Source organism: Oncorhynchus masou, chromosome 12, assembly GCF_036934945.1.
Source record: "Oncorhynchus masou masou isolate Uvic2021 chromosome 12, UVic_Omas_1.1, whole genome shotgun sequence".
In the NCBI taxonomy this organism is placed as follows: Eukaryota; Metazoa; Chordata; class Actinopteri; order Salmoniformes; family Salmonidae; genus Oncorhynchus; species Oncorhynchus masou.
Genome location: NC_088223.1, coordinates 49,643,827 through 49,657,850, shown reverse-complemented (window position 1 = coordinate 49,657,850; position 14,024 = coordinate 49,643,827). Strand labels below are relative to the sequence as shown.

General features: G+C 41.0%; 1 protein-coding gene across 2 annotated transcripts; it reads left to right on the top strand.

Annotated features, from left to right (window-relative positions):
- Window positions 1-3,400: 3,400 nt before the first annotated feature.
- Window positions 3,401-14,001, top strand: LOC135550275 (sorting nexin-12-like). 2 transcript variants are annotated; one of them, XM_064980936.1, is made up of 5 exons: window positions 3,401-3,702; window positions 3,982-4,077; window positions 9,078-9,202; window positions 9,399-9,489; window positions 13,113-14,001. In XM_064980936.1, exons 1-5 carry the CDS (start codon window positions 3,538-3,540, stop codon window positions 13,113-13,115), a joined length of 480 nt encoding a protein of 159 aa, XP_064837008.1. In that variant the 5' UTR covers window positions 3,401-3,537; the 3' UTR covers window positions 13,116-14,001. The 2 variants fall into 2 exon arrangements, with proteins under 2 accessions (XP_064837008.1, XP_064837007.1); XM_064980935.1 differs by lacking the exon at window positions 13,113-14,001 and adding an exon at window positions 12,327-12,342.
- Window positions 14,002-14,024: the final 23 nt, after the last annotated feature.

Sequence of the window (14,024 nt, the reverse complement as noted above, 5' to 3'; positions counted from 1 at the left end):
ACACGATATATCGGTAAGCATATCAGAATCGGCCGATATTAGCGAAAACTGCCAACATCGGCATCGGCCGAATGTCTAGTTTAACGCCGATGTGCAAAACCCATATCAAAGCTAACGTGCATACCTATATAACGAGGCTCATAATACCTCCTGATGAAGTTGGGTAGCTGATATTCCGAGCTTAAATAGACACATTGATCCAAATTTTTGCAGACATGGTAGGCTACACCCCAGTAAGCACAAGCCAATGTCTTTTGGACATATTTTGGTTCTTGATTTCCTCATCCACAGACATTGGTTTTTGGTCTGGTCTAGACAAAATCTAAGGCAATCATAGATGTCTATCTTTGGTTCAGATTTGGTGCGGTCCAGACCAGCCTTGATTTCAACGTCCACGGACATACATTTTTTTGTCCGGTCCAGATCAAATCTGAACCAATCATAGACGTCTATGTTTGGTTCAGATTTTGTCCAGTCTGAACCAGCCTGGATTTGGCCCAAACATAAACGTCTATAAATTGCGCATTTCAAATTTTATTCAGAACCAGAAATTTACCTGATTTTCAACATCCGGAAAATAAGCTTTTTCAACATCCTGGAATTTTTTTAATTTTAAATGTATGGAAAATACATATTTTCATTTTTCATCAGAACCTAAATTTAACCTGATTTCAATATCTAGAAAAATCATATGACAGAGCCAGGTGCCCTGATCTGTCAGACGTGAAGTAGTATGATTCTGTGTTTTCCCATAAAAACGCTTTATCTGCCTTCCCAATGAAAACGATTTTGAAAATTAAATATTTTATTTGATGGATAATAGATCTTGTATGAGTCTGGATGATACACCATGGTGCCTTATAAACAAAATGATTGAGCGGCACAGATTACTATTCAAGAGTGGCAGGGGGAAAATGGCGGAATTGGATGAACAATTCAAATCAAGCAGCGTGTCGAACAAAGTTGGTGAAGATGAATGTTGTGAATGGACAACAGTAGTGGAGGATACTTGTATGAATGATAATGACCTCCTGTTGGGATGCGTATGTTGAGTAAGGATGCATATGTGGGAGACCCCTTTGAGGTGTCAAATGGTGAAGTATAGGCTGGGAAAAGTGGAGTCTGTCAGAGTGACCAGGAGTGGTCTTATTTTGAGTAATTGTATTTCTGAAGAAAATAAGAATATTGCAGTTAGCCTCATAAGAATCCGGACAACAGAAGTTTTGTGTTTTGAGCTTCGGTGTAGAGCACCAGTCAAAGGAGTCCTTTCAGGGGTGACAACAGATATTCAGGTTGAATCCCTGAAGAGAATTCCCGGTGTGATTGGTGCCCCATATCTGACCCGCTGGGTAAATGGAGAAAAAGTCTGTCAGTGTCAGAGTCGTGTGTATAGGTGGCAGGGAAGTCAGGCGCAGGAGAATCATGCTGAGTGTAATGGAGTTATTTAATAACAATAAACAAAACATACGCCAAACACTAAATGTAGCAATAAACAAAGTGGGTACGAGGACCCGTCGCGCACCAATACAACACAACACTGAATAAAAACAATCTCTGACAAAGACATGAGGGGAAACAGAATCTTAAATACACAACAGGTAATGAATGGGATTGAAACCAGGTGTGTAGGAAGATGAGACAAAACCAATGAAAAATGGATTAATGATGGCTAGAAGACCGGTGACGTTGACCGCCGAGCACCGCCTGAACAAGGAGAGGCTTCGACTTCGGCAGAAGTTGTGACAGTCAGTCCTGTTGTTTTTTTGATGAAGAGCAAATACCTATGCATGTGAAGCTTGGTTATGTAAGATACGCTGTAAGAGCTTTTGTCTCCAAGCCATTGCTGTGTAAGAATTGTAAAGTATTTGGCCATGTTTCAAGTGTGTGCAGACGGACAGAGTTTATTGAAGAACGGTGAGTAGAAGGACTACGGTGTTGCAATTGGCGTGGGGATCATGATCCCGAGTTCCTGGAGTGCCCTGTAAGGGTGAATGAGATTGAGGTAGCAAAATTTAAGAGCGGTCAATCGAATCTCCTATGCGGAAGCGATTCAAATAATTGAGAAAACAAGTGACGCTAGTGAAGATATGGTAGTGGACGCATCACAGCCTGTATTAAATGTTTGCTGCCAGGCAAAAGATACCCTGTGTGTTAAAAAGGTGGATTTTGTGGCATTCATTGACACAGTTATAAACTGTACGGCACAAGTCTCAAAGAAATCTAAGTAACTGGACGTTATTGTGGCTGCTGCAGAAATTCTTTGGGGACTCAGAGGCAGGACTTGCAGAGAGATCTGCGTCACAAATAGAACTGACTTCTATTTTACAGGCTGTCTACACCGCTCGCGTTGCATCTGCGTTGCCAAGAGCTAAAATAGAAGTCAGTTCTATTTGTGATGCAGATCACGCTGCTAGTCCTGCCTCTCCCATCTCCTCGTTGGTTTATAGAAGCAGGTACCCATGTTGGTGACTGAAAGACGAATGAGGTCAGTGGCGGTAATGCACCTAATTTATGAAAGTTGCCAATCGCAATATAAAGTCTAGAGAAGAAAAAGCCTAGAAGATCTCAATGTTTATATCCCAGGACTAATTAGCTAGCAACAGCAAGCTAGCTAAATTGGACAAATTAGCTAGAAAGTGCAAGCTAGCTAAATTACCATAAATGTTTAATGCTTTTCGACCTGTCCCCAAATTAATGTAAATGGTTCAGAGTTTGTTTTGATATTTTCAACTGTTTGGTGTAGGGGGACAAAATAAATGTACGCACAGCCGGTTTGGGTTCCGTGTTAGCCCTTGGCAACGCAGACGCTCGTTGGCCCGAGCGAGCAGCGTGGGTGCAATAATTGAATAATATATAGAGTTCTAAATGTATTTTGCAACGCTCGCGTCACGTGCGTTGCAAGTCAGTAGTTGTAGTCAGCCTGTTACAGTCGACTACTCTCTACAATGTCTTCAGCCCAAGTCTCCCATATGTCATTGAACTTTTACTGCTTGAATCTCGTAATCCTATCACTTCAATGCAAGAATTGTAACCCCATTGTCATTTGTTAATTAAAATAACTCAACCCCTGCACACAAACCCCATTGGCTATTTGCAACCATTTAAAATCTAAACTCATTAACACATACATTTGTCAATACACCACATTTTGGTATTTTGTTCCATTTTTGCGAATCCTGTCTCCATCCCGGACAGTAGGCGGCGGAGCGCATATTCCATCGCACACACACAAAACAAAAATATATATATATACCATAGAAGAAAAAGTGTGTGTGTGTGTGTGTGTGTGTGTGTGTGTGTGTGTGTGTGTGTGTGTGTGTGTGTGTGTGTGTGTGTGTGTGTGTGTGTGTGTGTGTGTGTGTGTGTGTGTGTGTGTGTGTGTGTGTGTGTGTGTGTGTGTGTGTGTGTGTGTGTGTGTGTGTGTGTGTGTGTGTGTGTGTGTGTGTACGCCGCGTTGAAATTTGCTGAACACATCAAATTAATAGGAGAGATCTAGCTGAGAATTGTTCCTCGCTATTGAGTTTTATAACAAGGAAGATGTCAGATCCCACGGTGGCTGATACTCGCCGGTTAAATTCAAAACCTCAAGACCTGACGGATGCTTATGGTCCCCCCAGCAATTTTCTTGAAATGGATGTTTATGACCCCCAAACTGTTGGAGTCGGGCGGAACCGTTTCACAACGTACGAAGTCCGTATGCGGGTAGGTTATTATAGCTAGAAGTCTGTCGTCAATACATAGTTAGCTAGCTGAACATGTTTGGAGCTTTTGCTAAGGTTAGATTGATGAAAATCGAGGCCCAGGACTTGTTCTGGCCTACTAGCTAGTTAGCTTTGTGAGCTAAGGAAGTGTTTAAAATTGCACGTCAGGGAGCCTTTTTAAGCTAAGATGGGTTAGCTAGCTTACTAGCTAGCGTTTACTTGATGGCTGTCTATTGACGAGAATATATAATTTTATTGTTTTTGTTTTCAATAAATGCAGACAAACCTGCCGATTTTTAAGTTGAAGGATTCTACTGTGCGAAGAAGATACAGTGACTTTGAGTGGCTGAAGAATGAGTTGGAGCGAGACAGTAAGGTGAGTGAAAGATTGTAGCTATGGCCTGCCTGATTAATCAGACTGTGATACACAAATTCATTTGAGGGGTGGCCTCCACCAACTTCTGTTTTTAGCTCTTGCCATAGGTTGTGATTCAGATCTGGACTTTTCGCTGACCACTCCAGAACAGTCCAGCGTTTCTTTCTGAATATTTCCAAGGTTCTGTTGTTGTGTCTTTGGGTTGTTGTCCTGATGGAAGACCCACAACCTTCAACAGCGACACAGTTTTTGGACACTTGGTTGGACATTGCACTCCTAAACACATTGATAATCTGATGATTTAATGATGCCTCCCCAGTACCAGAGACAGCAAAGCAACCTCGCAAACCTCTCCCATGTTTGATTGTAGGGAGGGTGTTCTTTTCTTTGAATGGTTAATTTGGTCTTTGGTAAACATAGGAAGACCCCACTGCTGAAGGAGACCCAAGGAAGCCTGATTGAAGAAAAAATATGAACCAAAATTACAGCTCTTTGGCAATACAGATCAGCGCTGTGTTAACTGATGACCAAATGAAGCATTCAATGAAAAGAACGCCCTCCCTACAATCAAACACTGGAGAGGTTTGATAATGCTATTGGGTTGTTTGGGGTTGGGGTTGTTATGGGGTTATTTTGCTGTCTCTGGCACTGGGGGCCTTAAGGGTGTGAAATCAGCAGATTATCATGTTTTGAAGTCCAATGTTCAACCCAGTGTCCAAAAACTGGGTCTCCATTGAAGGTTTTGAGTCTTCCAGCAGGACAATGACCTCAAAACACACACCAAAAACCCCCAGGGATGGTTCAAGAAGAGATGTTGGACTATTCTGGAGTGGCCAACAACAGCTTTGAAATTTAGGCTTACAAGTGTTTTAACAATGCAACGGCTGAAGATGCGTTTCCCAAAACGCCACGAAGAAAAAGCGTTGTTGGGGCATTTGATACTGATAGGGTTGAAAGAAAGCCAGCTCTGCTCTCAAATCCACTTTCTCCATTCAAAACTTCCCTTAGCATTAGAATTGTTCCACAATAGTGATTGATCAGCTCCTAGAGTCCGATTCAGACTTAAGGAGTGTACACCTTTCCTACGCACTTCTCAGTAGCTGGTATTCAGACTTACCTTACGCAGGTGCGTGATGGGCTTTGCAGGCGTGGTTGCCTTGCGTGCGCTGAGTACATAAAATCAACTGCTGAAAACCTTCCCACTTGCTGGCCAACAGATTCTAATGGAGTTCATTCGAGTTTCCAGTACATTTATCTAAAGCTATCCCTTTCAATTTGGTGATCCTTTAATTATAATTATTCACGACAAATTGATTACTATATGGAGAGAACGTGCATATTCGTCTACTTTTCAGGACCAATTGGTTGTTAAAAAAATAAATACAAAATCTATTTAGGGTTAGGAAGTATTTATATGAATAATAAAAAAACTGGTTTGAAAAGCCTTTACGCACTAAATATATTGGTGAATCAAAAATAGTGGTTTGATTCATCCAGAGTTGCCGTATTAAATTTTTCAATCATGGTACAATGAGAGGTGAGAAAGGTGTACAACAGGGCTTGAGCAGTAGTCTTATACATCTACCTTAATAATCTTCATTAGTCATGGAACTGTTGTCAACGGTCCAGTCGTTGTGAACCGTGTGACAGACTCCAGGTTTAAGCTGTTACGTTTGGTGTGCGTTCCATAATGATTCAAATTGGCTACATGTCCCAAATAAGTACACAACTTTGTAATACATTAGCCTAATATGATCCACTATTGCTATCGATCCTCAGGAACAACCACACGAACGTGACGGAGGAAAGAAAGGTTAACAATGGAATGGAATGATGCAAAATGTAAGGAAACTAACACTAAAGTTGTGACAGTTATAAATGTATGCAAGTAACCAATTTTCCCTCATTTTCTTGGAGGCACAGAGCAAATTTGAGGTCTTGTGAGCGGAAACTTGAACATTGAACTTGAAATTTTCTGCAACTTCAGTGTGTGTTTGCAGTGAACACTGAGGCTGTTTAGACAGTAGAAAATAGGCTATTGTAGCTATTTGAGCATAATGAAGGCCTACAAACAAAACCAATGGAGCAAATCCCATAACACTTTCACATGGAAATAACTTTTGATTTCTATGATATAGCCTACAGTAGTTTGACATGAATCCATGGGCCAAATAGGTGACTGTAAATTGTATTGTGTTGTATGATGCAAGAAACCACTTTATAAAATGAATTATTAATATTATTATTCAGATAATTAGACAATGTAGACTACCCTTCTGCCTATTGGCTAATTTGCATATTCCAGCCTGTCTGAAAATACAACACTGCCCCTTTGATTAAGATCTAAGCTTTTTACCTGACTTTTCAAAGACAGCTTGATTTGTAACCTACTTGTTTTGTGTTCTTGTAGGAAGCAGTAACTTCCCATTGCTGACCTATACTTATCTATAACTGGGCGAATAACTCGCTAACCAGCAAAGAATATCAACAAATGTGCACACGCACGGCTCTGCACTCTTGAACTAATCTGAAAAGCACATTCACTTGTGGGTTATTGAAAGACAGCTCGTGGGTTACCCCCACAAATAGAATTCTTCTGTTGTGCTCTGCCTACAAGAAAATCAGACTCAATCTTGCGAAGTTGGGTTTGGTTTGATGCATTGAAAAGGGGCTGATATAATGTTGATTCGTTCACAGAAAAAACATTGATCTACATTGTGCAAACAAATGGGGCAAACGCTTTGAATTTCAATCTCTTGCGTCTCTGCGCGGCGTGGCATTTCTTCTGAGCGGCAGTCCTGGAGGAAGTGTACGGCCGCTCACACGCTCAGCTTAGAGGGGACATTAGGTATAACGGACGGTGGCTACCGGTTTAGGCTTGGACGGTATCCAGATGTTCATGCTGTCCTTCGCTCATCCTGGGATTTACAGTATTACCGGCAGAGCACACAACGGGGTGCTAAAAATGCAAGAAAAGCCCATTGGGCCTCTATTACCAGAATTTTAACAAAATTGGCATAAACTAATAACGAAATCACATAAATTGCAAAATGCTAACATGCGAAAAATGAACAAATCCAGCTCATAAAGGTATACAAGCTAGGCTTGTAACAACCTCAGTGAGTGTGGACATTTTATGAGCGAAATTGTGCAAGTGAACAGAGTTGTGATGTATGCTTTTCTGAAGGAAGAGCAGCATGTGTACACTGAGTAGAGCGGAGGAGGAAGAAAATGCTAATAGGAAGCACACAGGAAAAATGGCAATTACTGAACTTATCCAGAGCTATTTGACTTCTGGCAGAAATCCATTTATAAGATATCTGATGGCTAACATTTAGTAGTGAATTGCATACACGTGTAACTTCATCACCTCGTGTGCCTCTCAACAGACTCGCCAATAAAAACAAATAACTCTTTGGACTCACCAGCTCCCACTTTCTCCCATTGTGCTATTTACAAATGTGACTGGCTCAACTGTTCTTGAGAAGTACGTATGGTAAGCTTCATTATGTAAAATAATTTGCTGGGTAAAATTTAAGAATGCAATCTGCTTTACTCCTAAGGTATTGCACAAGTTGACTGCAGGTATTAACTTAAGTATCCAAAAATATATAAATGCAACAATTTCAACTGATTTAAAGTTCATATAAGGAAATTAGTCAATTGAAATACATTTATTAGGCCCAAATCTATGGATTTCACATGACTGGGCAGGGGCGCAGCCATGGGTGGGTCTGGGATGACATAAGCCAATTGGAAGGAGTTTTTCCCAGACAGACACCCTCCTCGGTTTCATCAGCTGTCCGGGTGGCTGGTCTCAGACGATCTCACAGGCGAAGAAACTGGATGTGGAGGTCCTGGGCTGGCCAACCTCGCCAGGTTGGTTGGACTTACTGCCAAATTCTCTAAAACAACGTATGGTAGAGAAATGAACATTGAATTCTCTGGCAACAGCTCTGGTGGACATTCCTACAGTCAGAATGCCAATTGGATGGTCCCTCAACCTGAGACAACTGTGGCATTGTTGTATGACAACTGCACATTTTAGTTATTTTTTGTGTGTCCCCAGCACAAGGTGCACCTGTAATAATCATGCTGTTTAATCCGTTTCTTGATATGCCACACCTGTCATGTGGATTAATTATCTTGGCAAAGGAGAAATTGTCACTAACAGGGATGTAAACATTTCACAGATTTTTTTTTTTTTCCTGCTCGTGAAACACGGGACAAACATTATACATGTTGTGTTTATTTTTGTTCAGTATAACAACACTTTTTGGGGGTTGTTTTACAAGTGGTCTGAGGCAGTCGGTAAATAACAAGGATTTCCAAGTGAAACTTTAGTAACGAAGGTTTTGGGAAGCTACTCATCATTCTAACTATGACCTAAGCCATAAGATGCTTTTAGGAAATCGGCCGTGATCTGAATCACATCTAAAACCTATGGCAAGATCTGAAAACAGCAGTTGGTGGAGGACACTGTAAAACATTGAAGAATTAGAGCAGTTTGCTGCTAAAAGTGGGCCAAACTGCCAGCAGAAAGGTGCAGCAAACTCAATGATGGCTACAATGAGTTATCTTGGCCAAAGGCTGTGCAACCAAGTAAAAGCTCCATGGTGCCAATAATTTTGTCCATGCCATTTTGTTTTAATTTAAAAAATTCAAATTTAACTTAAGTTGACAAAAATACAATTATTCTGCAATGTTAAATCCGATCACAAGATTTTTTTATTTTTTACATTTTATTTTTTTAAACGTATTTTAGAAAAGAAAGCTGGATCTAGCGTCTGCCAAATGACTTAAATGTAAATGTAAGAAAAGTGCCAGGGTGCCAATATATTTGGCCTCAACTATATCTACACTACACAATAGGATTTTACTCCATGGTGATGTCTCCATAAGTTAGGCTAAATACATTTAGCTAGAGCAATAATTAATTAATCATGATTAAGTGGATCTGCTATGTCCTAAATGCATTGCTATTGATTTTCTTCCCCCAGATTGTAGTGCCTCCCTTGCCTGGGAAGGCACTGAAGAGACAGCTACCTTTCCGTGGGGATGAAGGCATTTTTGAAGATGCTTTCATTGAAGAGCGGCGTGTGGGTCTTGAGCAGTTCATCAACAGGTGGCCCTCAATTTATTAAACATTACAGGTGTAATGATGTGCAATAACCTGCATCAACTTGATGTTTTTTTGGTGGCAGATTTGGAATTGGCTTCTGCTGGTGTGGTCATTTAAAATGCATTCATTTCTAGACACCATTTTTGAACTGCACATAAATTACTTTTAATGAATTCATGTCTTATGCTTTTTTTTCTAGAATTGCAGGTCACCCTCTGGCCCAAAACGAGCGCTGTCTTCACATGTTTTTGCAGGACGAGAGCATAGACCGCAACTACGTTCCCGGAAAGGTACGTCTGTAGGGTTTGGAGTTGGGGTTGACAATGTGGTGTGGAAATGCCTGCTTTTTATTCTTGTCCCTCTGCTCTTTCGTTGTTGTTTATACACAGAGCTCTTTGCCATTCAATGTGGTGCAGTACTTTTATTTGATATTTTGTATACAGTGGGGCAAAAAAGTATTTAGTCAGCCACCAATTGTGAAAGTTCTCCCACTTAAAAAGATGAAGAGGCCTGTAATTTTCATCATAGGTACACTTCAACTATGACAGACAAAATGAGAAGAAAAAAATCCAGAAAATCACATTGTAGGATTTTTAATGAATTTATTTGCAAATTATAGTGGAAAATAAGTATTTGGTCACCTACAAACAAGGAACATTTCTGGCTCTCACAGTCCTGTAACTTCTTCTTTAAGAGGCTCCTCTGTCCTCCACTCGTTACCTGTATTAATGGCACCTGTTTGAACTTGTTATCAGTATAAAAGACACCTGTCCACAACCTCAAACAGTCACACTCCAAACTCCACTATGGTCAGACCAAAGAGCTGTCAAAGGACACCAGAAACAAAATTGTAGACCTGCACCAGGCTGGGAAGACTGAATCTGCAATAGGTAAGCAGCTTGGTTTGAAGAAATCAACTGTGGGAGCAATTATTAGGAAATGGAAGACATACATGACCACTGATAATCTCCCTCGATCTGGGGCTCCACACAAGATCTCACCACGTGGGGTCAAAATTATCACAAGAATGGTGAGCTAAAATCCCAGAACCACACGGGTGGACCTAGTGAATGACCTGCAGAGAGCTGGGACCAAAGTAACAAAGCCTACCATCAGTAACACACTACGCCGCCAGGGACTCAAATCCTGCAGTGCCAGACTTGTCTCCCTGCTTAAGCCAGTACATGTCCAGGCCCGTCTGAAGTGTGCTTGAGAGCATTTGGATGATCCAGAAGAAGATTGGGAGAATGTCATATGGTCAGATGAATCCAAAATAGAACTTTTTGGTAAAAACTCAACTCGTCGTGTTTGGAGGACAAAGAATGCTGAGTTGCATCCAAAGAACACCATACCTACTGTGAAGCATGGGGGTGGAAACATCACGCTTTGGGGCTGTTTTTCTGCAAAGGGACCAGGACGACTGATCCGTGTAAAGGAAAGAATGAATGGGGCCATGTATCATGAGATTTTGAGTGAAAACCTCCTTCCATCAGCAAGGGCATTGAAGATGAAACGTAGCTGGGTCTTTCAGCATGACAATGATCCCAAACACACCGCCCGGGCAACGAAGGAGTGGCTTCGTAAGAAGCATTTCAAGGTCCTCGAGTGGCCTAGCCAGTCTCCAGATCTCATCCCCATAGAAAATCTGTGGAGGGAGTTGAAAGTCTGTGTTGCCCAGCAACAGCCCCAAAACATCACTGCTCTAGAGGAGATCTGCATGGAGGAATGGGCCAAAATACCAGCAACAGTGTGTGAAAACCTTGTGAAGGCTTACAGAAAACGTTTGACCTCTGTCATTGCCAACAAAGGGTATATAACAAAGTATTGAGAAACTTTTGTTATTGACCAAATACTTATTTTCCACCATAATTTGCAAATTCATTAAATCGTACTATGTGATTTTCTGGATTTTTTTCTTCTCATTTTGTCTGTCATAGTTGAAGTGTACCTATGATGAAAATTACAGTCCTCTCTCATCTTTTTAAGTGGGAGAACTTGCACAATTGGTGGCTGACTAAATATTTTTTTGCCCCACTCTATAATATTGTGTAGGAATATATACAGTGCCTTCGGAAAGTATTCAGACCTTGACCTTTTCCACATTTTGTTACAGCCTTATTCTAAAATTCCTCTTTGCCTTGATTCTGATCAGTCTACTGGTCCCTCCCGCTGAAAAACATCTCCACTGCATGATTTTACCACAACCATGCTTCATCATAGTGATTATGCCAGGTTTCCTCCAGATGTGACGCTTGGCATTCAGACCAGAGAATCTTGTTTCTCATGGTCTGAGAGTCTAGGTTTCTTCTGGCAAACTCCAAGCAAGCTGTCATTTGCCTTTTACTGAAGAGTGGCATCTGTCTGGCCACTCTACCATAAATGCCTGTTTGGTACAGGGTGCGGCAGAGATGGTTGTCCTTCTGGAAGTTTCTCCCCTCTCCACAGAGGAGCTCTGTTGCATGACCATCGGGTTCTTGGTTACCTCCCTGACCAAAGCCATTCTCCCCTGATTGCTCAGTTTGGCCGGGTGGCCAGCTCTAGGTGGTTCCAAACTTGGTGGTTCCAAACTTCTTCCATTTAAGAATGAGGGAGGCCACTGTGTTCTTGGGGGCCTTCAATGCTGCAGAAATGTTTTGGTACCCTCCCCAGATCTGTGCCTCGACACAATCCTGTCTCTGAGCTCTACGGACAATTCCTTCGACCTCACGGCTTGGTTTTTGCTCTGACCATGTACTGTCAACTGTGGGACCTTATGTAGACAGGTGTGTGCCTTTCCAAATAATGTTCAATCAATTGAATTTACCACAGGTTGACTCCAGTCAAGTTGTAGAAACATCTCAAGGATGATCAATGGAAACCAGATGCACCTGAGATCAATTTCAAGTCTCATAGCAAAGGGTTTGAATACTTATGTAAATAAAAATGTAAACCTGTTTATGCTTTGTCATTATGGGGTATTGTGTGTGCTGTAGATTGCTGAGGAGTTTTTATTTAATCCGTTCGAATAAGGCTGTAACGTAACAAAATGTGGGAAAGTTAAGGGGTCTGAATACTTTCCTAAAGGCACTGTATGCTAAGTTATGTAGTGAGTTTACTGATTTAAATTTATTCTCTCTCTCTTATGCAGGTATGAATGAAGTAAGTGACTTTTTTTGACACTCTAAAATCTCTTAGAAGGTTTAGATCATAGCATGGACACAATCATTAGTTTAAAAAAAGGTGGACTCCTTATCCCGGGGGGCTAAAGGTCCGTTATTCTCTATTTACACATCTTCTCTGCTCTATTTACACAGCTTCTCTGCTCTACTCGTAGAGAACAAGCTTCTCTTGCGAATGGTGCTTGTTCAATGAAGTTAGATCAAAGCGGAATCAATATCTGCAACATCACGTTATGATAGTATTGTACATAACAGAATCGAATATGATAGCATAGTTTAATGTTACCATAAGACACAAATTACTGCATTTCTTATGAGATTGTAAGGTGATTGTGCGAATGGTCACTTTTTTCCCCCGTCTTTTTATGTGGCCACAGCTCAACAGTGCGTGCCACTAGGCAAAATGTAGACTGCAGTTTATTAACGTCATCTTATATTATGGATATCATGCATATTCCCATGAAACTGATTGAGATCCAATGGTTGGCATGCAGATGCTGCATGGACATTTCACCAGTCAACTTTTTAAGAATTATAATTCAATATTGACAGTGAGATGGGATGGTAACCACAAAAAAATGTATTTGTAAAGAAACATAGAACACGATACAGATCTTTTCAGGGGGGCAGAACATGACAGTTGCCTACGAATCCGCAGTCTCGGGCCCCCTCAACAAAAACAAAAACAAAAAAAACGAGTCGGACCTGACACTTTGAGGATAAGCATTTCACAATTTTTGCAACATCTCTTTCAGTAATGGAAAGACCATCTGATCATGTGACGCAATTGTTTGGACTCCACATCCAGTAAACCAGAGGCAAGACGTGCTGAACGCAGACCAGGACTCGTCTGTTTTATCACCTCGGCCTGATTTAAGCATACCGCACCCTATCCCCGTCGTGGCCGCAACCACCTTTGACAGCTGCCTGCGTCACTCTCTAATGCCTTGTACTGTATACAAAAAGTATATTCTGCTAGTTGCCCCAGCAACAATGGTGCATGTCCCTCTGCAGCACTGTATTGGGGCTGTTTACTCCAAGAACACTAAATGGGGGGTGTGACAGGGAAGTTGGTGCATTGTTGGAGATATATAAAAATACATGAGAAATAGTGTTATCCCATCTAAGTATTCAATCATAATGTCCCTTCATACCCACAGTAACCAACATTGTTCTTCCAATTGTATGTTTCCCATCTCTGATGGATGTCCGTAAATTATACCTTCCAAAGTTAAGCAAAACAACTATTTTAAATGGGAGGTTTACTTCCTGTAGCATGACATTCCATGTTTCTTTGCACGTCAACATGCCCTTAGTGTGATTTTTGTATTATGATTTTTTTCTTTCTGTAACTTTGCCTTGAGCTCTGCATAAGTTGTCTTCAGTCTGCTTATGGAATGTCAGGTAACTGTCAGGTAATCAAACCACTGTGAAAACAAGGGGCTGATCAATAATCCACACATTTTTATTGATAAAGCTTTCGGCATGAAGTTTATTGACCCAAAGTATTCTTTAAATTGCTTTCTGTCATGTCTTTTACCTTTTCATCATTATGTACATTTAATCATGCATCTTTCAGTTTTCATATAAACTGCCTTGTTTGTACGATCAATAAAATCTCTGCCTGCTGTGCCATGTCCAAAACGGTCTTTTCAAATGAATTTCAG

Bases quoted from the DNA above. Each gene is read 5' to 3' on its own strand.
- LOC135550275 (XM_064980935.1), top strand. From the start codon at position 3,538: ATGTCAGATCCCACGGTGGCTGATACTCGCCGGTTAAATTCAAAACCT. The intron at 4,078-9,077 runs GTGAGTGAAAGA...TTCTTCCCCCAG, and splicing joins AGTTGGAGCGAGACAGTAAG to ATTGTAGTGCCTCCCTTGCC. The intron at 9,203-9,398 runs GTGGCCCTCAAT...TTTTTTTTCTAG, and splicing joins CTTGAGCAGTTCATCAACAG to AATTGCAGGTCACCCTCTGG.